We start from the raw sequence: 27,871 nt of genomic DNA, 5'->3' as shown, positions 1-27,871 counted from the left end.
CATACCTCACATACTACTAGACCTTCTGAGATTAGGAACAATAAAACCTGTCCCTCCAGGACAGGAAGAAAAAGGATTTTACTTGAGACTTTTTCTGGTCCCAAAAAAGATGGCCATTGGAGACTGATACTAGATTTATTCTTCCTAAACTGGTTCCTAAAAGTCCCAGCATTAAGGATGCTATCCCTTCAAACTCTTCTCCCTTTAATACTAGCCCAGGCTTTCATGGCCACTCTAGATCTAAAGGAAGCTTATCTCCATATTCCCATAAAACCCTCCAACAGGAAATTCGTACATTTTACTGGGCCCTGTTCTCATTTTCAGTTTACAGCCTCGCACTTTGGTATCTGTACTGCACCCAGGGTATTTACAAAATGCCTAGCCCCAGCCATTGGTTACTGCAGAACCAAGTGTGTCCAAAACTTTCCTTACCTAGACAACATCCTCCTCCTAGCAGAAACAGAAGACATCCTCCAAAATCATCTTCACCACTTCCCTACTAAAAAACTTGGGTTTCACCCTCAACTTACAGACATCTTCCTTACTCCCGCAGCAAGACAAAATCTTTCTGGGCTCCAGGATCAGAACAGACCTGATGCAGGCTTTCCTCCCCCAAGACAAAGTCCTGTCACTCTCCATTCACTTCCAAAGCCTATTACTAGTTCCTCAGATATCTGTAAGACAATTCTTGCAACTCCTGGGACTGATGGCAGCCACCATCCCTATGCTTCCTCTAGCCAGAATGCACATGCGAAAGTCCCACTGGTATCTGAAAAATGTGTGGTCACAACACCAACACTCCCTAGAGCAACAAATTACCATTCTGCCCAGCCTCAAAACAGAACTAAGGTGGTGAATTCAACAAATACTTCAGAACCTGGGACTTCTACTTCAAATTCCCTCCCCAGCCCAACTTATGCATACAGATGCATCAGACATAGGGTGGAAGGCTACCTTGAAAGGTTTCGTGGTACAGGAGGCATGGAATCCTACCCTTCAAAAGAAGCATATCATTGTAAGAGAAATGAATGCAGTTCTTCTGGCTCTGAAGGCATTCCTTCCTATCCTGCAACCGGGCCCCCTTCAGATATTCACACACAAGGCCACAGTCATGTGGCATCTCAACAAACAAGGAGGGACCGGAGCTTACCTCCTGTGCCAGATAACATTACAAAATTGGGACCTCTCCTCCAGGCACAGGTTAACCCTATAGGCTTCATACATCCCCTCTCAGGACAACAAACAAGCGGACATTCTCAGCAGAACATCGTCTCTACAACACGAGTGGATGTTGAACAGGGAGATCTTTCAAGTGGATTTGTTTGCCTCCCCCCAGAACAGACAATTGAACAAATTCTGCACCAAGGATCACTGTCCACTTGCCTGGAGGAGTGGATGCCTTCAGCATTCCACAGAAGGGACTGTTTCAATACACTTTTCCACCCTTCCCTCTAATCCAAAAGGTCCTACTGAAAATCAGGAAGGACAGACCAAAAATCTTGCTGGTGACTTCCTACTGGCCAAGGCAGCACTGGTTCCCCCTACTTCTCTTATTAGCTAAGGGCAATCACCACAAGTTACCCCACAAGGTAGACCTACTCACACAACAGATAGGAACTCTAATTCACCCTCACCAACAGATGGTAGGGCTAACACTCTTGGTGACAAACTTCTAATCCCTTTCAGACACCCCTAGTCAGAGGGCGTGCTTACAGTCCTGAGGGAGGCCAGGAAACCTGCTAGTAGGAAATCATACTTATCAAAATGGGAGAGATTCTCCAAATGCTGTCTACATAAGGACAGGGACCCCGGCCAGGCAGACCCATCCCTAGTCCTTGCCTATGTGTGTGAACTCTAAGGCTGGCCTTTCCCACTCTTAAGTGAAAGTCCACCTTTCAGCCATTTTAGCTTGTCTACCTTTAGATTCCCCTTTGCTATCCAGGCTGGATGTAAAACTTTTCTTGAGAGGGGTCTTACACATCAGACCACCAAGAAAACCCACCCCACCACTGTACTGCTGGTGGCCATTACTTCTGCTTGAAGAGTGTCAGAGTTGCAGGCTCTCAACACCTCCCCCCCCTCACACTACCTTCCGCAAGGATAGTGTGACCCTGTGCACTAACCCTTCCTTCATGCCTAAAGTGGTCAACGGACTGTTTTTAAATCAATCCATTCACCTGCCTACCTTCTTTCCCTCTCCAACCAATGATAGTGAGAGGATTCTCCATTCCCTGGATGTGCACAGACAACTTAGATTCTAGTAGACAAAACTAAGTCGTTCAGAAAATCTAGCCAACTATTTGTATCCTTCCACCCCAGGGCTCTGAGCAAGGCAGTCTCCAAACAAACTATTTCATGTTGGATCAGAAAATCCATTTCCTTCTGCTACTCGCACCATGGCAAGCACTTACCTCAGGGGGTAAGAGTTCACTCTACTAAAGGTATGGCTACTTCCAAAGCCTTCCTCAAAGGGCTGGACACAGCCAACTGGTCCACAATTCACACCTTCATCAAACACTACAAATTGGACCACGTCTCCAGAGCCGGGGCAGGGTTTGCTAGCGCAGTCCTGTAGGGTTTTCTGTAATCTTCTACATCTACCTCCACCCTTCCCTCTAATTAAGCTGTGGTATTCTTCCACACTAAGAATGCTGCAACATAGGAATAAAAGGACATAGAATAGTTGTGTAAAGTCTTACCATAACCGTAGATCAAGAGCACACTAGCCAGTGTATGACACTCTGCACTTCTGGCTGACATCACTTATTGCTCTCTTAGGACTGTCCAACTGGGCTTTCAAGTTTTGAGGTCTGTGCGCGCAGACATTACATTTAAGGTTCCTGGTTTATTTTTTGTTTTTTTTTATGTGGTTTTTAGCACTATATTAAATGTATTTGCTTGCCACAGTCTGCTGGTCTGAATTTTTTTGAATTGCCCTGGTTTATGGCCCTATGTGTGACATCCCACACACCCACAGCAGCCAGGCTTAAACTTTTGTATAGGAGCCGATGTTCAGGTCGCCTGAGGCGGGGAATCCCACTCTAAGAATACTGCAAGATGGAAGAGAAGGACATCTGTGGTTATGGTAGGATTTTACATAACTATTCTTTCCCCTTCCTCTGCCCTCGTCTTCTACATCTGCCCTGGATACTAGATCCCATTCCAGACCTCCTGCTTCACCCAATGGTTATGGCTCATCCGGACTTAACAGGCCTCAAACTGACCACCTGGTTTCTCCAGTCCCAATGATTGCTACATAACCCAGGCTCTCCTTCCCAGTTTCATATTTTATCTTCTCAAAAACCTTCTGCTAGAAACATTTATAAAAGCAATGGAAGAGATTTGTGTTCTGGACCCTCGAGGGATATGGACCCCTTTCCTGCCCCTGTTCTAGTGGTACTTGATTTTTTAGCTTCAGTTTTCAGTGAAAGGGTTAGTTTTCCCCCATTTAAGGTCCAGTTGGCTGCCATTTCAAACTTCTAAGTGAAGATAATTCTTCCTTAGTTTCTTCTAAATTATGCAAAGCCTTTCTCAAATAACTTTTTTCTTAGACCTCCACTAAAGGATCCTACTCCTCCTCGGGATTTAACTGTTTTGTTTCAAGCTCTGACCCAAGGCCACTTTGAACCCTCAGCCAAGTCAGACCTCAAGTTTTTGTCTTAGCCATTTTTCTAGTTGCTATTACATCAGCTAGATGAGTATCCGAACTCCAGGCTCTATTTTCTAAATCTTCTTTTCTGGATTTGCACAAAAGTATGGTTTCCTTATGGGTGACCATCCTGTCTTTTTTCCCTGAAGTAGCTTCCAAGTCTAATATCAACCAGGCCATTAACATAACTGTTTTCTTTCCAATTTTTAAAACAAGGGTGAGTACATGCTCCATATTTTTAGATATATGTAGACAACTTTGGTTTTATCTCCATAGAACCAAAGATTACTGAAAGACTGACCAGTTGTTTGTATCCTTCTCACCTAATAGATTGGGAAAGACAGTTTCTGAAGCTACACTGGCCAAATAGTTAACTAGTTGTATCTCCTTTGTCTATAGTAAAAGAGGTTTGTCCCACACCTAAGCCTCCTGGAGTTCATTCCATGAGGTATGTGGCTGTATCTTCAGCTTCTTGATCTAGAGCTCCCATAGATGAAATTTGTGCAGCTGCCACTTATTCCAGTGCTCATATTTGTTATTGCTCTTAACAAATTGGATTTGGTTTCTAGGAACAGAGCTACTTTTTGCCTGCACAGCACTCTTGTTTGAACTCCAACTCCTTTTTCTTATTATATAACTTTATTATTTCTCTTAAGGTAGTATCCTTTGACAACTCTGGGCAGCAAAATCCATCTGAGGCATGTTATTCTGGTGGGGCATTATGGGTAAAGGGGAGAAGATCAAGAGTTTGGATCCAAGGATCTGGAAGAAGTGTCTTGAGTTGGATCCAAGACCCATCAGTTGAGGAAGAATGAAAATGGATAACACAAATATAACATTATGGTGAGTACATACATTTTTTTCTGCTCATATTTCCCATGTTGATCATTGGCTCTCAGTCATTTGGCCCATTTGTTCCCCATTGCCAGGGTGGAAGTTGACTCAACAGGCCATCATTCAGATAGCCATCAATGGTACTTAGATTTGTGCTTGCTACTGTGTCCCCTGTACTCACCCAGTGAAGTGCCAGGAAGGGGGTATGAAGGGAACAGACAGTGAGTGACATCAAAGGGCATTTTTCTCTCAAGGGCCTACTTTCTGCCTGAAACACAGATGGTGGTTTTCCCACTTTCCACAAGTGAAATAATTCCACCAAGAGGGCTAAATATCCGTTAACTCCTTCCACTCCCTGCCTGTCTACTCCTTTGGTGTTGCTGCATTTAAAACCTTAGTCGCTGTTGGGCATGGAACCTTTATTAAAATAGCTGTTAATCTTAGACTTTAAAGATAGTTTTGTATGTTTGTGCCTGTGAGAGACAAAAAAAAAAATACTCAAGTCTAACCCGTCAGATGCCCAAATCATCATCATCTAAGGGTGGAGAAATGATTCCTTAAGTTCTGTGTTATAGTGGTTTTAACAGGGAAGTGCATTTATGTTTAATATCACTTTGGCAAAGTATCCATATTCGTTTTTGAGCCTCTGATGGACTCGAGCTACTTTACTGTATTTGCCAAACCTTTTAGCCTACCCACCAGTTACTTTGTTTTCCTTATCATTCTTCTACCATGTCCCACCATATTTTCTCATAGATTTGCACACCCGGTGCAAACCTTTCCACAGCCTTAGAGCCCCAGGACATTTCTTCATGCATCAGATATTCCTTTCTGCCACAGATGTGAAGACAGGAGCATTTTCAATTTCTCTAACCATTTTATGGAATTGCCTGACCTCTCTTCTTTTGGAGTCATTGACTTGTCACTGTGGTTCAGAATGAAGCTATTACATTGAATCTATGTAAACCATTGTGAATACAGTGGACTGCTGTGACTTAAATTTGACCTATCCTGCCTCCTCTCTCTCTTTTCCAGTCTTCAGATGATTTGCAGGCAGCTTAAGGACTAATTCTTTCTAGTAGTATGGGTGAGGTTAAGGATAGAACTCTCCCGCTCTGTTTAGCTTCCTTTTACACTTAAGCTGCGAGTGCTGTCTACTTCTGATAGCTACTTCTCTTAGAGCCAAGAATCTTTATATTCATTCATTTATTTGTTTTTGATCGACCAGATTATTCTGTTTATATAATTTTACCATCCTGTTGGATTCTTTGTTTCCTTGTGTTTTGACTGTGAAAGAACCTGTAGGTCATTGAGTTGTACCTTGTTAACATATAATTCATGCATAAAATTCATCACTGTCCATATCTTAAGGACCGGAACAAGATAAGTTCTTGGGTAATGTGGTGCATGAGAAAGTCCAAGTTCAAGTCCTGTTTATGGGCTAACACCATTTATATTGGCAAAAGTTCAAAAACACCTATTAACCAGTTTATGTTGCTTTAACCTGCCACCAGGGTAGATTGTAGAATGGTATTTGTAGGTATATTTGTGGTCTTGAAAGACTATAATAAACACAGCTGTATAGCTTTAACAAGCATAAATTTAAATATAAATTGTAACTGATGCTAAGCAAAGTATTAGACATTCAGAGAGTTTGTTTCTTCTTACACATATATTTGTTAGAAACCTTTCCAGATACAAATTCAGATTTGCTTCTTTTATTCTAAAGAAAAGAAGAATTTGGCGTCGGAGTTCACCTGAATGAAGAGGGTCAGAAATTAATGGATGTTCACCAGAGCCGTCTAGGAAGAAGCCTGGAACGCTTGTCCAAAGAGCTGTATAGTAAAGATACGCACTTTGTCTTGGAACTTATACAGGCAAGTTTTATGATTCTTTTGTTTTGAGGTGTTGCAGATCTTAATTCCATTAGTGTGTTAAGGAAAATGTGTTTTTCATTGCTTGTCATTTTGTTGTACAGGTTGGAAACTCGGGTTCGAAATGTGTATAAATGAAAAAGATGCCTTTTCCTTAATGATGTCGTGGTGCTTTGTTTTTAAGATCTTAACTCTATAACTGTTATGTCAGCCCTCCCCCTTGTTTTGACAGCATTGTGCTCATTACAGCATCAGGATATCCTTTCACAGGTTTAATTGTAGGGTGAAGAGGAACATTCGGATGTGAAATAGATTGTAAAATTTTTTTGAATCATTAACTAGTGGAAAGGGCAAATAAAATGCTTCAGTAAATATGATGACACAAGTGGTTGAAACGTGTTTGCTTATTTTAACCAAATAGCTTAAAATCTAGCAGTCTGTGGTTCCTTTTAGTAAATGGTTTTATTTGTGTGAAGTGTCTGCTGTCTTTGGTAAGAACACTGTTGTACTTTTATTAAACATTATAGGAAGTGGTTTTGAGCATTTTTTTTTTCATCTCTATTGCTTTAGAAGATTGTATGCTGGTTTGCAGCAAATCATACTAATATTCCAGCTTTTCTTTTTGACTTGGTATTCTTCAGTATTTGCCACTTCTCATTTTGCTTCCAGTGTAAGTGTTATGAAATGATTTTCTAAAGTTGATTTATTAGGGGCTGCTTTTACTGTAGCAAAGTCTTCATAGACAAGCGTAATGCAGAGTAGAACTGAAGCGTTTGATGTGTACCTACTTTATTTCCTTAAATGATAAATCTTGATTTAAACAAAGTTCTTGATATAAGATGCCCCAGTATGACTTTATTACCAGTTGCTTGACTCCCATCAGAACCGTTTTTAGCTTCACTCTTTGATTTTGTGGGTTACCCATTCCGATTAATTTGCTAGAAAATTCCCTTCCTAGTTGAACTACCTCTGTGTCTTTTCCATCAACCGTCTAACATAAAATATTTGCAAGTATCACTGTCCGTGTTAAGTGTCAGAAGGCGGCTTTGTACCTCTTATGTTTTACTTTTAATTTGTTGTTTTTTGCACGTATTCTGCATTGACAGATTCACTGAAGATGAAGTATGAAGCAAGAAGATTGTCCCAGGGAAGCTGCACAGAACAGTTCAGTTCTAGTTTATCGCAAGTGTCTATGCTGGAACATGACAGCAACTCAGTTTGGTTGTGTGAAAACTGCATAAGGAAGGTGGCATTAGGGAGGTGTCCCCAATGCTGTGACTGAAGACTGAATGCCAGCTGCAGGCACCCAGTACGCCTCTGCCTTCAGAGACCTCTTAGGTGACATCTGTTTTTTAAAGTCCCTATCATCGCACATATTGCTCCTTGGAAAATGTGCAGAATCAGCAACCCATCAGCCGTAAAGTTTGGATGGGGTTAATGATACTTCCCTCTCCACAGGTTAAATAACCCAGAGAGCCTTTGATGTTACATTATCCAGTCCATCCATTAGGTGGTGTTGACCCAGCAAGTTCATTTACCAAAAGCTTGACCTGTTTGATGGTCTCATGATGCACCTGTATTCCACAGTAACTCCCAGATTTCATTTGAATTCCAAGCGACAACCTTGCAGCTAAGTTGTTTTTCACTGGTTTCCTGACAGTTGCACTACATTTCGTTTCCTTTCTCTCTGTCTTTTGTGAGTTTATACATATAAAAAAGAAAAAAAAAATTATATCTTTCCTTTACTTCCCAGCTCAGCGAGTCAGGCGTAGTCTAGTCTTTGTTGGTCCAATTTTTCCTTCACAGCGAGTTGCTGCTTCCCATTTAACAGTGAGCTTATAGCATGTAGGTTTTTGTTACTTGTTTACTGTGTTAAACGTATCATGGACTAAACCGTAGGTTTCAGGAAATATGCTCATTAGCACAAGATCTTGCCCCAGGATACTCACAAATTACATGTGGTATGCGTGGGGCCTGAATACATAAACATCTCCTGTGATATTCATAGGGCCATTTTACAAGACAGTAAAAGTAAAATAATTTTGAAAGGACTTTTCCCTTCTTTATAGGACAGGGTAAATAGAAAGGTGAATAAGCTGGATAAGGAAAGAGAGATGGAGAAGAGAAAAAGAAGTCTGGAACAACAGTCTGCCAGTCCCTTCTCTGTCTCACTCTGTAAAGGTTATAAGACATGAATGAGTACAGGGGGATGTGGTAGTGACTGCTGGAGCTACCTACTTTGCCAATACTACCAAGACTGTCTTGACCCGAGACCATCCCCTCCCAGAAAATCTGCCAGGGGTCACCGTTTTTAGCGAGAACCCACCTAATAAATAACTTATTCCTCACTCTTCATCCACCTTTCCCTTAGTTACAAGCCACCGCCCTGCAAAAAAATGATAGGGAAACTGCTTGAACCAGGTCACGAGTCAGGACTATGCTGACAGCAGTGGCCTTGGTCTTGCCTGGATTATTTTTGTACCCTATGAACTTGGCAAAGAAAGTTAAAATCTTAAATATTCTTGTGGAGTCCATTTCTGGCCTTGTAATCTCTAATATAATAACTGCAAATAGTTAAATCTCATACAGAGCCAAACTTGGAGTTAATGCTTTTGTTTGGGGTTTTCTCTTTTCTGTGAATGGCATGATTCACTGTTAAGTAATTTTTTTCACTATTTTACCCTTTTAGAATGCTGATGACAACTGCTACCCTGAAAATGAAGAAATGAAGCCTGCTCTAGTGTTTGTAGTTGAAAAAACTACTGTGTATCTTTTGAACAATGAATGTGGATTTGAAGAAGAGAATATCAAGGCAATTTGTGACATTGGAAGAAGCACTAAAGGGAGACATGTATATGGTTATATAGGTAATGTAGATGATTTTTTTCATGGCTTCTCATTGTTAACATAAATGTTAGTAATGATTTTAAGAGAGCACACTGTTGAGCATGTGCTGCTCCTTAAGGTCAAAAAAGTGTCTGTGAAATCATGTTTGCATATTGTCAACATCTTGGTATGTAAGAGCTTGCATTGTGTTACGTGCTGTAGTTTGCGGTGAGGTTGTGTAGCTCATTGAAGATTGAAAAGGTGAGATTCTTTTGTCTCCAAGTTTGCATGACATTGGAGATGGTTTATATAGAGACTGGGGGAGTGGGGACAGTAGTCATGTTGAAAGACTGCTTCAAAAACAGTTAATAGTGTTTAAACAGTTGTGTGTGTGGTTAGTTAAAATGGTGCTGATCTGTAGTTAACTTAAAAATTGATATTGATATTTTACTTCTTAACTAGTGGACACATGACACTTCATTACTGACCTGATTAAAGTGGTGGACTGTGAATAGTCCAGATTTCCTGTTTCAGTTGTGGTCAACATGATAATACTTTTAATTATTTTTTATTTATTTATTTATTTTTTAAAGAAATGTGTTACAAATATTTCTGTAGTTCCTTCAAACAGTTTTTGTTTCGATATCTACTGATGTGTCTTTAGCTAGATATCGAAAAAAAACTGTTTGAAGGAACTACAGAAATATTTTTAACACGTTTCTTTTTAAAAATAAATAAATAAATAAATAAAAATAATAAAAAGTATTATCATGTTGACCACAACTGAAACAGGAAATCTGGACTATTCACAGTGCTATACTGCGGTGGTGGTGCTGCGGTAGCGTTGTCGCCTCACAGTAAGACGTTCTGTTAGAGTCTCAGCTAGAGCGTCTTCTGTGTGGAGACTTGTGTGAATGGGCGTACCTTCGTTGAAGGTTGTGCGTCAGAGCTGGCAACTCGGCACGTAAAAATCTACTGCCAATCGTTAGCGGACCGGAGTTCCGCTGTGGCGACCCCTAACCAGGAAAAGCCGAAAGAGACAACAACAACAACTGATGTGTCTTTAGCTAGAAGAGGTAGGGCTCTGTGTAAACTTAAGATGTCCTTCAATATCACTGTTGGTAGTATCCTTTACTTGAGATCTCCTGACAAGGTTAGCCCAACATCCGGCCAGTATAACAAAGCCTGTAGTAATTAGAGACATTGTATGTCACACCTATGCTCGTTGCGCAAGGCGTAGACATAAAAGTGATGTACGGCTGCACACATGGAGAACAACTTTGCTGCCAGTCCAAACACCATTGTTGAGCATCAGTCTGAACACCCTTCTGCTGTACTGGTTACCAAGCCATGTTTTCAGATAAGTGCTCCTCTGGGGGTTTCTTATCTTTTTTCGATTTTTTTGTGGTTTTTGTTTTTGTCATCCAGAGAGGGAGAATGTCAGTGTGGGAAGCAGATTCCCCATTAAGAATGTCCCAGTCAGTGTCTGTTCTGTTTGGGTGCTTCCCACGATCGTATGCAGTGTTCTGTCTACCAGGCATTTGTGCATAAAGACCCTGTGTAGATGTTCTTTGTGTTTCACTGTTACAGTCATTACATTTGGGTAATCTGCTGGCAGGTTGTCCTCAGTCGGCCTGAATAGCAAAGTATTGGGTCCTGCATCGGTTGCTGTCTCCTCTTCCATGACGTCAGGTCATCAGGGGTATAAAACATGCAGCTGATGCCATTTTATTCAATCTTACTTGCCGCGCGGTGCCCGAAGCAGAAGCAGTTCACAAGTGCCGGTCGGCCGACTCCTGAAATTTTCGCATTCGAGTTTCAGAACCAAAGTCTTCAAACTAAAGCTAAGTACCCCATTAGGGAAACTTTTTCTTGCTCCTTACCGATGTCAGTAAAAGTTAATAATTGTATTACTTGTGGGAAGCAAATACCTCATAAGGATTTCCATTTATACTGTATTCCTTGCCTATGCCCAAATCATACCGTGCCTTGCTGTCAGTTTTGTGCTAGATTTAACCAATGCACTATTAAACGTCGGTATAGTTTTGCTTCTAAATATTTTGGATCAAGATTTAATTATTCTGAAATGTCGTCTGTTAGTATTAAGACTACCGGAGTTCACAAAAAATGCAAAGAAAAAGACAGAGACAGACCGTTGAGGTCCAAAACCGATGAAGCTTCTCCTAAGCCAGTCGACGGTTCACCTGTACTCAGTGAGACACTTTCGCAGCCCCTGATACCCACTACTTTTGAGTCGCAGGCCTCTACCGAGACCCATGCGGAGTCCGGTATGCCGAGAGATTCTGAAGAGTATTGAACCCACGGATGTCTCTCCCTTGGATGGGTCTGGAGCCGCTGAGCAGGCACTGGCTTCTGAGGGTGTTTTCAGGCCTCAACATTTTTATATAAAACCGACGTCAGCCTCAAAAACAAGATCAAAAGCATCTTCTATGTCTAAAAAACCGACGCATGAGCCATGTGCTCAGGCCCCTATGCCTAAAAAGAGATGATCAAAATGGCTGAGGACTTAATTACCTTGATCAGGGGTTCCCAACACCCCCCCCCCCCTGCTAAGAGGCCTAGGCAAGGCACTGATTATGAATCTTCATATCAGGTTTCCATTTCTTCTGATTTCTCTTCTGGTCAGGAATTTTCCATTCCACCCTATGAGGATTCTGATGCAGAGGAATCCATCCCATCTGCTTCTCCTCCTGAGGATTACTCTTTTGGTGAAACTTTGCATACTTTAAGGGAACATTTTCACTGGGAGAGTCAGGACTTCTCTGAATCAAAAAAGAGGTTACGGGATTTCCTTCTTCCTCAGCATAGGCCTTTGGCTATACCTCCTGTTATTAGACATTCTTGATGATGTGTTTTCGGAATTAAGGATGGCTCCCGATTCCCTACCTCCGGCTCCTAGTAAGCCAAACAGATATTACAGGGTTCCTGACTCTCACAAATTTCTATTCAGAAATCCTGCTGCTGACCCTGAGACTATTTCACAGGGTCCCAAGGGTGTTAAGGCCTCTACAGCCAAAAATCCTATCCCCTCTGATAGAGATTCCAGGGCGCTGATAGATTGGGAAAGGAGGTTTATACATCTACTACCTTGGCAATCAGAGCCTTAAACTGCCAGTTTCATATGCTTAAATATCAGCATGTTATGGGCCTACTGAAACAGAAAATGATGTTGATTTCTGATTGTGTGGAAAATAAAGAATTACAGGAATTATTGCATTCAGCAGAACAGGTTGGAAAGCATACTTTGCAATGTGGTTTTGATTCCTTGAAGGCCTCTTGCAGGGCCGCAGTTACTGGATCTGTGATTAAAAGGCATGCCTGGCTCAAGGAGCAAAATCTGCCTGATCATGTTAAAGCTAAATTGTTGGATGCCCCTTTGCAGCATGACATTCTGTTTGGTAATAAGGCAGAAGAGGTTTTAAAGAAAATGGAAGACAAAGCTAAATCTATTCAAACTGTAAAAGATTTTCTTGCAAGTGCAGCCACCCAGGTTCAGTAGACACTGGCCTACTAAAAATTGGTCCTTTCTGGTGTCCAACAGAGCCACTCAAGGCAAATCCAGGTGCTCAGAAGGCTGCAGATACCAATCACAGGGTTCTTACAGGTCAAAGCAATGGGGTGCCTCCACCTCCAAATGTGGAGGAAACAAATGACAACCCTACAGTAAGCAGTCTCAGTGACTTTCCTCTACCATCTCCAAGCACTTATCTTTTGGCAGCCCCCTTGGGGGGAAAACTAGCACTTCATGTAAAAAATTGGTAGTTAATTACCCAGGACAAGTGGGTATTGAACATAGTATCCCAGAGGTACAGATTTCATTTCCATACTTTGCCAATTCCAAACGGATGGCCAGATCTGCCACAAAATCAGTGGGCAGAGGCTCAGAAACAAGCTATGTCCCTCATGGATTTGAAGGCTATTCAACCAGTACCAGAAAAGGAAAAAGGACAAGGTTTTTATTCAAGACTCTTCCTGGTACCCAGAAAAGACAATTCTTTGCGTCCAATACTGGATTTATCGATTTTGAACACGATGTTCTTCGTCTTCCATTGCTGCAGTCCTGACTATTGGGTATAGTCCGCGTCCCAGTCGGCCCGAATACCAGAGTATAAGGCTGACGTCGGTCAGGGCGCATTAGACTGACGTCAGTACGTCAGGGTACTAATGCGCATGACCGACGTCATATCCTCAGTCTTTTTTGCCGCATGGTCCGATGCAGAAGCAGTTTTGCGAGTGCAGGTTGGCGTTCTGAAATACTTCCGAAACCGGAGTTTCAGACCGAAACAGAGTTGGCTAAGTACCCGTTAGGGAACATTTTGGTTTTTCTTGCCTCAGTATTTTACCGGATGTCAGAAAAAGTGAATAACTGTATTTCTTGTGGGAAACAGATACCTCATAGGGATTATCATACCTTGTGTATACCTTGTTTAGGGCCTGAGCACGACGTTGTTGGTTGCCGCTCTTGTGCTAGGTTTAACAAACGCACTATTAAGAGGAGGTTAGACTGTGCCAGGTTAGTGTTTGGGAAGCGTTGGAATTATAAAATGCGGTCGGATGCTCCGCGCCCTTCCAAGAAGCGCAAGGATAAAACAGTGAAGCCTAGGGTTGAGGAACCGGCAGTCCCGGACGCGGGTTCTTTAGAAGGCTCAGTGGAGCCGGAGGTTTTGCCAGGAGTTTCCATGGAGTCCCAGGCAGAAACTATACTCTTACAGGATGTGCCTTCTCAGGAGGTAGGCCAGGCTGAGGGGCTTCTCAGGTGACTGTTCTTCCCTCTCTTCCCAAGGTAGTTAGGGCCTCTCCTTCTGTTGCCAAAACTTCTATGAGAGGTAGGCCTACTTCAGCTTCAGTGGGGCTTCTCCTACCATTTCAGGTTCTGTACCTAAGAAACATATGCTTAAGATGGCAGAAGATTTGATTACTATGATTAGGGTTCTATGCCCCGCCTGATAAGAGGCCTAGGGTGGAACCGAGTTTGATTGTTTTGAACAGTGTTCTGAGGCTTCAGAATCTTCTGTGGAAGATTTGCAGGAGTATCCTACCTATTCTGATTCTGATGTGGATGATTCCACTCCTACAGCGTCTCCACCTGAGGATTTCTCATTTTCAGAGACTTTGCATTCCATGAGGGAGCACTTTAAATGGGAAGGCCAGGATTACTCTGACTCTAGGAAAAGGCTTGAGTTCTTGTTTTACCCCAGCATAGGCCTTTAGCTATTCCTCCTGTGTTGAATGTGGTGGAAGATGTTTTGCAGAGGCTTCCTGAACCCTGACTCTTTGCCTCCTGCTCCTGTTAAGCCTGATAGGTATTATAGGGTGCCCAAGCTCATAAATATTTGTTTAAGAGTCCTAGGGCGACCCAGAAACTATTTCTCAGGGGCCTAAGGGTGTAAAAGCTTCTGTGGTTAAAAATCCTGTCCCCACTGATAAAGAGGCGAGGGCTTTGGATAGGTGGGGAAAGAAAGTGTATACTTCTTCCACTTTAGCCATGAGAGCTTTGAATTGTCAGTTTCACATGTTAAAATATCAGAATTACCTTCTTTCACAATTGAAATCTAAGGTGGATGCTTTGGCGGAAGGTATTGAGTGTAAAGAGTTGCTGGATTTGGTTCATGTGTCTGAACAAGTGGGTAAGCATTCTTTGCAATGTGGTTTAGATGCTGTACAGGCCTCCTCGAGGGTGGCTGCTACCAGCTCTGTTCTTCGCAGGCATGCCTGGTTGAAGGATCAGAATTTAGCTGAGCATGTTAAGACAAGGATTTTGGATGCTCCTTTACAGTCTGATTTGTTGTTTGGTTCGCCTGTGGAAGCTGTTTTAAAGAAAATGGAGGACAAAGCTAAGTCTATGCAAACTGTTAAAGATTTTTTGCAGGTGCAGCCACCAAGTTTAGTAGAAATTGGCCTGCTAAGGGTGGACATATCCTGCTTATGATTCTCAGTCTAGGGGTAGGTCTAGACGTGGTAGGGGCAGGGCTCAAAGTTCTTTTAGGCCTAGAACAGGGAGTTCACCTGCTCAGACTTCTGGTGAGGGCAGGGGTCAGTCCTTTCGTAAACAGACCCAATGACCTGTTTTTTCAGCTGCCAGCAGATTCACGCCTGGCAGCTCCTTTGGGGAAGACTGTCTCTTTTAAAGAAAATTGGGATTTAATTACTCAAGACAAATGGGTGTTGGATATCATTCACCACGGTTACAGATTTTATTTCCATACAATGCCCCTTTCAAAGGCATGCCAGACGCTCCTCCTCTACAAAGAAAAGAGGCTCACAAGCAAGTTTTACAGTTACTTCACATAGGGGCCATTCAGCCAGTCCCTGTGTCAGAGAGGGGCCTAGGATTTTATTCTCGCCTGTTCCTTGTACCAAAGAAGGGGAACACGTGGAGACCAATTTTGGATTTATCTCTCCTCAACACGTATTTGGACATTCCCAAGTTCAAGATGTTGACGTTACAACAGCTTTTACCTCTGCTGGGCAAAGATCACTGGATGGTAACTTTAGATCTCAAGGAAGCTTACCTTCATGTGCCTATAAGGATAAGTTGCAGAAAGTATCTGCGGTTTCGAGCTGGAAATTCTCATTATCAGTTCTCTGCATTGCCCTTTGGCTTATCTACTGCCAGAGTATTCACAAAGGTTCTGGCTCCAGTGATAGCTTACCTCAGGCTTCAAGGAATTCAAATCTATCCTTACTTGGACGACTGCCTGATTCTGGCTCAAGAAAAGGAAGACCTTCTACAGCATCTGGAATATGTTATAGCAGTGCTAAGATGCCTAGGGTATTCTGTGAACGAAATAAAGTCCAGTCTAGTACCCTCTCAAGACATGTGCTTTCTGGGTGTAAGACTGAATACAGCAGCCCAGATGGCCTATTTAACCCCGGACAAACAAAGGAGTCTGTCAATTTACTTCCATCAACTATCTCATCAGTCCGTGCTGACTGCAAGGACAGTCCTTCAAGCATTAGGGTTCATGGCATCTTGTATTCTGGTGCTTCCCAATGCCAAACTGCATATGAGGAAGCTACAATGGTATCTCAAAAATGTATGGACACAGCACTGCCAGGATTTGGACACTGTCATTCAAATAATACCTTGCATTCAAAAGGAATTTTTGTGGTGGGCTCAGGAATGTCACCTAAACAAGGGACTCTCTGTGACCCGGCCAGAGGCAAGTCAGATTCTAACGACAGATGCCTCGGACATTGCTTGGGGAGCTCATCTAAATGGAAAGTGGATACAAGACAAGTGGCCTGCCAGACTACAGCATCTACATATCAACATGAAGGAGATGTTAGCAGTCCAGTTTGCATTAATGGCTTTCAAGGAGTTACTTCTTCCAGGGCAGGTGTTGATTCTAACAGACAACACAACTGTCATGTGGTACATCAACAAGCAAGGGGGAACACATTCTTATCCTCTATGCAGGCAAGCAATGATTTTATGGGAGACTGCGCTAAGCTTGCAACTAACTCTTCAGGCAAGGTTTCTGCCAGGAGCACAGAACTCCTTAGCAGATGTGTTAAGCAGACAAATCATGGATCCCCACGAGTGGAAACTGGATCTTCATGTATTTCAGAAACTGACAGTGTCATGGGGAACTCCAGACATAGATCTGTTCGCTTCTCCACTAAACCACCAGCTGCCAAAGTATTGCACAAAGGGGTTTCATCACACAGCTTGGAAAGTGGATGCTCTGTCTTTCAGTTGGAAAAACCTTCATGTGTATGCCTTTCCACCTCTACCGCTTCTTCCAAAGGTACTATTAAAGGTCAGACAAGACAGGCCAAGGATGATTTTGATAGCTCCAGATTGGCCTCGGCAACACTGGTACCCACTACTACGGAGTCTGGTAAGAAGCCTCCATGGCCTTTACCTCTGATTCCTCATCTGTTATCTCAGAAGGACGGTCATCTGCTCAATGTCAAGCTTCACTCTCTTCATCTAACAGCCTGGCATATTCTGTGTTGAAACACAGCAGGTCTCAACTTCCTCAACGAGTTTTAAATGTGATTATGGAAGCTAGAAGGCCTAGTACTAGGAGAGTGGAAAAATGGAAGAGATTTTTATTTTGGAGTACAGCAAAGAATTTGGAGATTTCAGAGCCTAATTTGAGTGTGGCTCTTCAATATCTTACTGAATTATTGGACAAAGGATTGTCCTTCTCTTCCATAAAGATTCATGCTGCAGCAATTTCAGCTCACTATGATTGTGACCCACCTTTGTTTTCATCCTTTGTTCAAGCAGTTTCTTAGAGGGGCAAAGAATATAAGACCCCGAGCTCCTACTCCTGCTTGGGATCTCAATTTTGTGTTGGAAAAACTTACTCTACAACCTTTTGAGCCTGCAGCTACTGCTGAATTGAAATATTTGTCATGGAAGACTGCTTTTCTGTTGGCTATTACTTCTGCAAGAAGGGTGTCTGAGTTGCAGGCCCTTATGGCAGTAGAGCCCTTTTGATTTTCCATAAGGACAGGGTATCATTACGTACTAATCCTTCCTTTATGCCTAAGGTGGTTTCTAGTGTGGCTTTAAACCAAACTATTCATTTGCCTACGTTTTTGCAGATCCTCAAAATAAAGGGGAAAAGATTTTGCACACTTTAGATGTACACAGGCAATTGCGTTATTATTTGAGCAGGACTAAGGATTTTAGGCAGTCTCAGCAGTTACTTGTTTCTTTTGCTTTGAGTTCACAGGGCAAGCCTGTGTCAAAACAAACTATTTCTAGGTGGATTGGCTTTTGCATTGCATTTTGTTATTCCCATCATGGCAAGGAGATACCAGCTGGGATTAGGCCTCATTCCACTAGGGCTACTGCCACTTCAACAGCATTTCTAAGGGGTGGCAACTAAGGATATTCTGGAAGCAGCTACTTGGAGTTCAGTGCATACTTTCTCTAGGCATTATCACCTTCCTATATACTCTAAGACTAGGGCTGGTTTTGCCACAGCTGTTTTACAAGGCATGTTGTCAGCTCCTACTACTTTATAATTTGCCAGCCTCCCTTACCTCTGCTTTGGGATTCTACCCAATAGTCAGGACTGCAGCAATGGAAGACGAAGAACATAGTACAGTTTTGTACCTACCATAAATGTAGATGTTTGAGGATTCCATTGCTGCAGTCCCTCCCTCCTTCCCTCTGTGTTTAGGGGTGGTTGTGTAGGTGAGTTTACATGCTTATATTTTTATATACATATATTGTTGTATATATTATACATGTTTTTGGTGCAGGTTGTTTTGGGACTTGTCTTTTGGGTCTTCTGACATCTGGGGCAAGAAAAGACTGAGGATATGACGTCGGTCATGCGCATTAGTACCCTGACGTACTGACGTCAGTCTAATGCGCCTGACCGACGCAGCCTTATACTCTGGTATTCGGGCCGACTGGGACGCGGACTATACCCAATAGTCAGGACTGCAGCAATGGAATCCTCGAACATCTACATTTATGGTAGGTACAAAACTGTACTTTCCTGGACATTCCAAAATTCAAAATGCTGACTTTACAACAGCTACTGCCTATGCTGGGCAGAAACGCTTGGTTAGTGACTCTAGACTTGAGGCATACCTGCATATCCCAGTAAGGGAATCATACAGAAGATACCTCTGCTTCAAGGCAGGTGTTTTGCATTAGCAATTCTCTGCACTGCCCTTAGGCTTATCTACTGCGCCCAGGGTCTTTACAAAGTGCTTGGCACCAGTAATTGTATTCTGCAGACAGAGGTATACAAATTTATCCTTATCTGGACAACTGTCTCATTCAAGCAGAAGACAAGGAAACTCTTCTTCAACATCTGGTGCTTGTAAAGAGGCTTGTAGCATGCCTGGGGTACACTATAAACGAAAATAAATCCCAGCTGGTACCCTCTGAAATAATTACATTCCTGGGTGCAAGTTTGAATACAACTGCCCAGATGGCTTACCTTATGCCAGACAAACAAAGGCAACTGACAATATACTTCAAACAAATGGCAACAAAAACCCAGTTATCTCAAGACAAATTATGCAGGCTTTGGGGTTCATGGCATCCTGCATTCTACTAATTCCATATGTAAGACTGCATATGAGGAAACTTCAGTAGTACCTAAAATGTTTATGGAGCCAGCATTGTCACAGTCTGGAAACAATGATTCCTCTCATTCCCTGCCTACAACAGGAGTTTCTTTGGTGGGCAGAGACATGTCACCAAAACAAGGGACTGTCATTCACTCTACCCCCTGCCACCCAAACCCTAACTACAGATGCATCAGACTATGCTTGGGGGGCTCACCTGGTGGGGAGATGCATTCAGGGCATATGGAACCCAAAACAAATGCATCTGCTTATCAACCAGAAAGAGATGCTAGCTGTTCAGAATGCTCTGACAGCCTTCATGGACTTGCTTCATCCAGGACAGCTACTGATAAAGACTGACAACACCACACTTATGTGATACATAAACAAGCAGGGGGGTACACATTCCTACCCCCTTTGCAGACTAGCCATGACATTATGGAACACGGCTTTGACTTACCAGATACATCTTCAAGCTCAATTCCTGCCAGGAAAACAAAATACTCTGGTAGACGACCTAAGCAGAAATCTTATGGACCCACACGAATGGAAACTGGCTCCACAAATCTTCAGCATGTTAGCACGAAAATAGGGGAGCCCAGACATAGATCTATTTGCCTCTCCCCAAAATTATCAGCTGGACAAATTCTGCACAAGAATTCATCACAAAAAAGCATGGAAAGTGGACACCCTATCCTTCAGTTGGGAAAACCTATCAGTCTATGCCTTTCCCCCTCTGCCTCTTCTCTCCAAGGTCTTACTAAAAGTCAGACAGGAAAAACCAAAAATGATCCTAGTTGCTCTGGACTGGCCTCGACAACACTGGTACCCACTTCTAAGGGATATGTCTCAACTTCCCCCTTGGTACTTGCCTCAAATACCTCATCTACTGTCTCAGTAGAACAATCAAATTCTGCACACTCCGCTCCAAACTCTGAACCTATCATTTAATTATTCAAACAACACCTCTCAGTAAATCTGTGATGGATGTCATTTTGGAAGCCAGAAGGCCTAGTACTAGAAAATCTTATGCTGATAAATGGAAGAGATTCTGTGCTTGGAACCAAGCACAAGGAACAGACACAGCAAAGCCCAATATTCCTCAGATTTTACAGTATTTGACTGAGATGCTTGACAAGGGCCTTTCTTTTTCTTCAGTAAAAATCCATGCCTCTGCCATCTTGGCTAATTACAACACAGAGCCTCCCCTCTTTTCTCATCCCCTGCTTAAACAGTATCTTAAAGGGGCCAAAAATTTAAGGCCTCCCAGAAGATCTCCAACTCCTGCATGGGACCTCAATTTCATGTTGGAAAAACTCACCCTGCCTCTTTTTGAACCAGCAACTACTGCGGATATAAAATTTCTATCTTGGAGAACAACTTTTCTCTTGGCAGTCACTTCAGCAAGAAGGGTTTCAGAACCGTAGGCTCTCATGGCAGTGGAGCCTTTTATTATATTTTACCCAGACAGGGTGTCCCTCAGGACCAATCCTCCTTTTATGCCTAAGGTGGTATCCAGTGGGGTTCTTAACCAGACCATTCATCTACCAACATTTTACCCAAATCCGCAGAACAAGGGGGAGTGGATTCTGCATTCATTGGATGTGCACAGGCAACTAAGATTCTACTTAAACAGGATCAAATCTCTAAGAAAATCTGAGCAACTACTGGTAGCATTTGCTGCAGGATCAGAGGGGAAGGCTATATCAAAGCAGACAATTTCTAAGTGGATAAGCCACTGCATTCGTTTCTGCTCTTTGCACGATGGTAAACCGGTGCCCAAGGGGATCAGATCACATTCCACCAGGGCTGCCTCTACTTCAGCAGCTTTTCTCAGAGGAGTTCAAACCAAAGACATTCTAGAAGCTGCTATTTGGAGCTCTGTTCATACCTTCACAAAGCATTATCATTTACCTCTCTTTTCCAAATCCAGGGCAGGCTTTTCCACTGCAGTCCTGCAGGGCCTCTTATAGCCGCTCCTAATACTATTTAGTTCCATCCTCCCATGCATAGCTTTGGGATTCTATCCAAATGTAATGACTGCAGCAGTGAAACACGAAGAACATAGTACAGTTGTGTACACTTACCATAAATGTAGATGTTAGAGTGTATTCACTGTTGCAGTCCGGGTTACCCACCCACCATCCCCCTTTCTATACCTTTTCTGTCCTTCACTATGCTCAAAAGCCTTTGTGGTGTATTTGCTTTTAGTTGAAGGGAAAGTTTATGTTTCTAAAAGTGCATCTGTACATTTACTGTTTATTTATATATATATATATATATATATATATATATATATATATATATATTTTTTTTTTTTTTTTGCTCCCCATTTGCGGGGCATCTGACATCTGGGGCAAGAAAAACTGAATAAAATGGCGTCGGCTGCATGTTTTATACCCCTGATGACTTGACATCATGGAAGAGGAGACTGCATCCGACGCAGGACCCAAGACTTTGTTATTCAGGCCGACTGAGGGCAACCTGCCAGCAGATTATCCAAATGTAATGACTGCAACAGTGAATACACTCGAACATTAACATTTATGGTAAGTGTACACAACTGTACCTTGTCTCTCCTCCTTGCCTATTTTACCTGGAGAACCAACATCTTAAGTAGTTGGCTCAGGGTAGTATGGCTGAATAATCCCATCCCGAGAACTAGCTGTCTACCAAGAATAAAGCCAAAAAAGTTAAGTCTGATCTGGCTGCTGACCAGCTTCTCCCAGATATCTCTCTTGAGGCAGGTGAAAGCCCTGGAGGACCATTCGATGGTTGCTTCAGATTCCTCTGCCGCGACCCATAAATCTGACTTCTCGCACATCCTTGGTGGCTTTTCAAATGTCTGTACCTGATGTTGAGTGGGAACCCTGGCTGATTATATCTGAAGGACTGAGGGTGATCCCTCAAATGTTAGGGAGGAGATTCCTACAACCATTATTGAGTCTCCCAAAGGGGTTTGACCCTCAGAGTGTTTCATGTAGCATCCTGCAGGAAAAAGAAACCAGGCATATTTCCTCTAAGGATCCTCAGCGGACATAGCAGGATTTCACTCCGGGTCTGTTAAATGATTCGATTACCTTGAATCCTATTTCTAAGCAAACTGTCCCCCTCTTGGATTTCTAAGGCCATTTCTTTTTGTTATTATTTTCATGGAAAATATCTTTCTTTGGTAAAGGCACATTCCGTGAGGGCAGTTGTCTCCTTTGGTGCTTTTTTCAAGGGTGTTGGTACCAATTCCATCCTTGAGGCTGTTGCTTGGTTCACTGTATATACTTTCAGTAAGCATTACAAGTTGGATGTTATTGCCAGGGCTATGATGCATGGTTTGAAGAGGGTTCTTCTGAGCTTTCCTTCTCTCAGGCTTCTTCTTGATCTGTTGTACTGACCCTTAAGAATACTGCAACGGTGATGTGGAATCTTTCCTTAACAGAAGATGTCCTTCTCTTCACTATTGCAGTATTTGCTCCTCCTACCACTTCTATTTTAGCTCTTCCCCTGTAATTTTCTTTCCCTCCTAACTGGGGGTCCTTCATTGTCTTCCTTTTTCTTGTTCTGGATGCACATGTTCTCCTTGTTCGTAAGGGTATTCTACCTCTCCTGGGGCTTTTTCAGATCTGAATGTGTGCAGCTGTATATTACCTTCATGCCCCTCCTACACCTTATGCGGGGAGCATGTTTGTGACGTGCAGTGCTGTAAGTACTAAAGGCTTTGGTATACTGGCCAGATGTTGGTTTGTCCTAGGCAGGAGATCCCTTAAATAATGAATACTGGAATAGTGGAGAGGGGGGATATCTACTGTTGTTTTAATATTTTGTTTAACTGTACTTTTTAGGATGTGCCTTTACATACATGGCACTCTGATAATCAGTATGGGTGTGCATATGTATTATCTGTGAAAAAAAAAAAAAATATATATATATATATATATATATATATATATATATATATATATATATATATAGAGGGGGGGGGGGTTCTTCAATAATTCTGAAACGCATTCCGTCAAATGATCACTTCTGCGAAAAATAACAATGAAAATAAAAACATCATTAATGCAAATTAATGAAACCGGTAATGTTGACATGTCAGTTGACATACTCAACATTACCCAGCATATACCTTGCCTACCAGCCATTTGCAATTAACATATTGCAGGGGGACAAGCCCCCCTGTGCCCTCCACACCCCCCTGCTAATTATATATACAAACTCGAGATCACACTGTAGTGAGGAAATTGGTACATTTCCTGAACCCCACTGTACTGAGATTTCCAAACAGAATGTCGACCTCACAACAGCAATTGCACACTAGCATTCACTGTTGTGGAGTCGACCATTTTCGGTTTGGCCTTCTGTAAACTGGAAAATACCCTTTCAACTATCCCAGTTCAGGTAAATGCCATCCAAAGTTTTGATAGTAAACCTGTGTGTGTGTATGTATATATATATATATATATATATATATATATATATGTGTGTGTGTGTATATATATATATATATATATATATATATATATATATATATACACACACACACATAAATCTGTGCTTATGTTTATGTAAAACATAGGTGGCACAGTGGTGCAGTGGATAGCATTGCCACTTCACAGTAAGAGGTTCCCTGGTTTGATTCTTGGCTAGGGTGTCCTCTGTGTAGAGTTTGCATGTTTTCCCTTTGTATATGTGGGTTTCCTGTGGATGCTCCAGTTTCCTCCCATATTCCGAAGATATGAGTGTGTGTATGATTGTGTGGTGTGGAAGAATAACCATGGCAAGGCTAGCCACCTGGCAGTGTAAACTTTGGTTCTAGATTATTGTCGGTGTTGAAGTGACACCCCTGACACGATTTGCAAAAAATGGGAAAAAGGGGTTGTGGAAGGATGAATTTAAATAAAAAACTCAAAAATAGAGAAAAAAGTGTCAATATTACAGCCTCTTTTTTCTGTATTTTGTGATAATGTATGTAAATTTATTTGTGTTTTATTGACTTGAGTGAACTCTTCGATAAGGACTTGTTCTCCCTTTTTGCACCAATTTCATATGGCCATAGTACCTTTGAACCTGCTATGGGGAAACTAATGGCAAGGTCATGTCTTTGTCCTTACTTTACAGATACTTTTGATTTTGAGTTTCTGAATTTCTTTAAAGAAAGGCTGTGATGGAAATGCTTTTCACAGCATAATTAAAACATTAATAGAAGTGAAGAAAGTGAAGACAACACCATGATGTTGAGGGACACAGCACTGACTGTACCACAAGTGACTCAAGTTGAAGTAGTGGCTCTGGTGGTACCTGTAGAAAGCTGGCTGGGGAGGATGGGAGTGAACTTCCGAGAGGGAAGGAGGCAGCCCTGGATCACCAAAAGTGACACCTAGCAGGAACTCTGAGCTGACCAAGCCTGTGTATCTGTAGGGCATTCAGCTATGCAACCTAGAGGATTTGGCATGTGGGAGGCATACTTTCCCTAAGCAAGCAGCAACTGTGAGCTCTGATGAGCTGCTGAGGGAGGAGTAGAGTGCTTGCAGGAAGAAGAGGGTATACCACTCCCCAGGACCAGCAAGCTGGCTCACTACCTACTACCAGACATTCATTGGAGAGTAGAGGGCTGATAGGAATTCACAGGCAGGAATGAGTGGACCACATAGCTTTCGATTAATCTGGTTTTAGTAGAGCATGCTGGTAAATAGCATTTCATATGTAGCAGTGAAAGCAGTGACTGGCAGCATGCTTCTCATGAGAAAATTTGATTTTACTACAGGCTGACCACTGCTTAAGGATGGCAGCCTTTCTGAAGGTGCACAAATAATTTGGCATTTTCTTGTCTTCCTTTTAGAATGCTGTAGCATTTGGCATCACAATTTCAAGTTATAAAATGCAGAAAGACCAGCAGGTACATTGAGTTGCTTTTTATAATGCTGCTGTTTTCTTGACAGCAGCTCTTACCACCTTAGCTCACATGATGTTGATAGCTTGTTGGAATATTCTCATTGACTTTGTACTAAAACATACCAGATGCCATGTTTGACATTGTATTGTCGAATTTCTGTTAAGGGTTGAAAAACTTAAACCAGCATAGCTGTTGCATCCTGTTTACGTAACCAAGAGGGTACTTCCTTGACAGGCCATATGTATCCATTGCACACTCTGATCCTAGAGCGAAATGGGTGATTACATCCCTTATTACTGTAGCTCTGTTTATCCAGTGAACTTTTATCAAATGGCTGTTACTGAATGCCCATCCTATTGAGGTAGCTGTTAGGTTTTATAAGAGGATATTTTTATTGCTGAAAGTTGATGTTATATTACTACAGGAAATATTTTTTTCTCAGTACTGGCTTCCTGTTTCTCCATTGTAGTCTTATCTCAGAATTAGTATATCTAAATAAAAGAGTTGTAGTGGAGGGGGCAGACTGATGTTTGCCCTCTGTTTAAAATAAAAACAGTATATATATATTTTTTTTTTTTTTTTTTTGCAGTTGGTCGTTGTATTGACTTCTGATGGTATAGATATCTTAATGGATGGTTTTCAATAAATGGCTTTTAGATGACTTTAGCATTAAGTTGTCTCATTTTGATAGAGGTCCAGCAAATTTAATGAAGCAGGGAAAATGAAAAAGGAATGTGCCATTTGGTGTCATTATCTCAGGCTCTTGCATCTGATACTTGTAATTTGTTGGCCATTTTGGGTCATTTCCTGTTTTTTCCAGCCCCCTGCTATAAAGCACGCGTTAGCGCGGAGCTGCTACCGTTGCACACTAGGGCAGCGCCGGTTAAGCAGATTTAAACTATTAGGGCTACCTAAAGTTCACTCTTCAAATTTTCCCTTAAAACTACCTTCCTCAAAGTGTACTACTGTTCTATTTAGTGTATCCTCCAACTATAAATTATCTCTACTTGACTCCCAAGTAGACTATTCTCTATCCGTATAGCTAAGCACTTGCTCCTACAGTACTTATCACCTCGATACAGCACTCTTGTTATAGAAAGTACCCCAAAAATAGCAGACCCCATTTCTCGGTCACCCACATCCCCAAAACCTTTTTTTAAGTTTTTCTGTCTATTCCTTCTAGCATGTCGAGGGATCAGTTGCTAATATCCTCTCCTGCTCAGCTGGTGAACCTGGGATTATTGAGGCAATGTTACAATTGCCTCATGTACACAGACAACCCTCTCCTCCTCCCACAAAACACAAATACATGCGAGAGATGCAACTATACGGCCAAACTGGAGGCTGAGCTCTCTCAACATAGGACTGGCAAGACCAGACAGGAGGAGAAGGAAACCACACACACTATAGACCCAGTCTCACATACTACCATCACAACCTCAAATCATACACATAAACACACAAAGACATACTCGGAGGCTCTGATCAAAAATCTACCAAAACAGCAGAGGCCACCAAAGCAGACACCCAAATAACTACCACCTCAGAACACAACACCCGCATCACATAGACCACACAGTCAGTGTGTCAAGCAGTCACAGCCCTTAAGGCCAAACACTATGCCAGACACACTAATCATTGGTGACTCCATAGTCAGACACACTGACGTCCCGCTCACCAGACTGAGTAAGGAGAAGGTCACAGTAAGCTGCCTGTCGGGTGCTAGAATCCGCCACATAACGCATGCACTCAGGTCTCTCAACAGCAGGTACAAGTACGACTCAATCATTGTCCACGCTGGTGTAAACGACCTGAGACGCACCTCCCTGGACTACATGAAAAGAGACATAGAGGAGCTCTCTGATTATGTAGCCCAGGCAGGTATGACCCTGACCTTGAGCAGTATCCTACCTTCACCAAGAATGATGCCACAATACAGAGATAAGATGATCAGTTTTAACAATTGGCTTAAACTCTGGTGTCATTCAAAGGGGATCCAATGTCTGTCTGCCTGGGATGACATGCTGGACAAGCCACACTGCTTCGCAAGGGACAGCTTGCACTTGTCACCCCTGGGATTCCGGATTTTGGCAAAGGCTCTTGCCACCCCATAGTGCCTTTTTAGGCAAGGCTCAAATTCTAAACCTACCACCCTAGAACAAAACAAAGAAAAAAAACTAAGGGTAATGCTGCTCAATGCCAGAAGTCTCAACCTCAAGATGCACTCGAGGCCCTTCTCAGTATGGAGAACATCGATGTCTGTGCTGTGACAGAAACCTGGTTCAAGGCTCCTGAGAGCACCCCAGCACTATCAGGTTTTACCTCATATCATGCGTTCCGCCACAAAACCCGGACAATACCAAGAAAGGAGGAGGGTATCCATATTCATCAAGGACACCCACACCTCAAGATTGGTGGCATCGCACGATGCATCGGAAACCATCCAGGTGCAATTAACCATAGGCAAGACTGCTATGCAAATTGTAGCATGTTACAGGCCACCCTCGCAAACTCAGGAACCTCACATGGCCTTCCTGAAAACACTGGAGGGATAAATGTATCTCGAACACCATCATACTAGGTGACTTCAACTACCCTAATATAGACTGGGAACACTACTCAAGCCCAAACACTCTAGCCCAAAAGTTCCTGGAATTCATAAACTCAAATGCCATGGAACAACTAGTCACCATCCCCACAAGAGGAGAGAACATACTTGATCTCATCATC

General features: G+C 42.4%; 1 protein-coding gene across 1 annotated transcript in view; it reads left to right on the top strand.

Annotated features, from left to right (window-relative positions):
* LOC122800223 (protein NO VEIN-like) overlaps positions 1–27,871 on the top strand; it is a 1,589,974-nt gene that overhangs the window by 1,015,414 nt on the left and 546,689 nt on the right. The window contains exons 15-16 of the mRNA XM_044069716.1: positions 6,213–6,360; positions 9,047–9,224. Of these exons, the coding sequence (XP_043925651.1) occupies positions 6,213–6,360; positions 9,047–9,224 (326 nt within the window). The remainder of the gene's footprint in view (positions 1–6,212; positions 6,361–9,046; positions 9,225–27,871) is intronic.

Source organism: Protopterus annectens, chromosome 4.part0 (genome assembly GCF_019279795.1).
Source record: "Protopterus annectens isolate FY-2018-M chromosome 4.part0, PAN1.0, whole genome shotgun sequence".
Classification (NCBI taxonomy): Eukaryota; Metazoa; Chordata; order Ceratodontiformes; family Protopteridae; genus Protopterus; species Protopterus annectens.
This window is presented reverse-complemented; position numbering and strand designations above follow the sequence as displayed.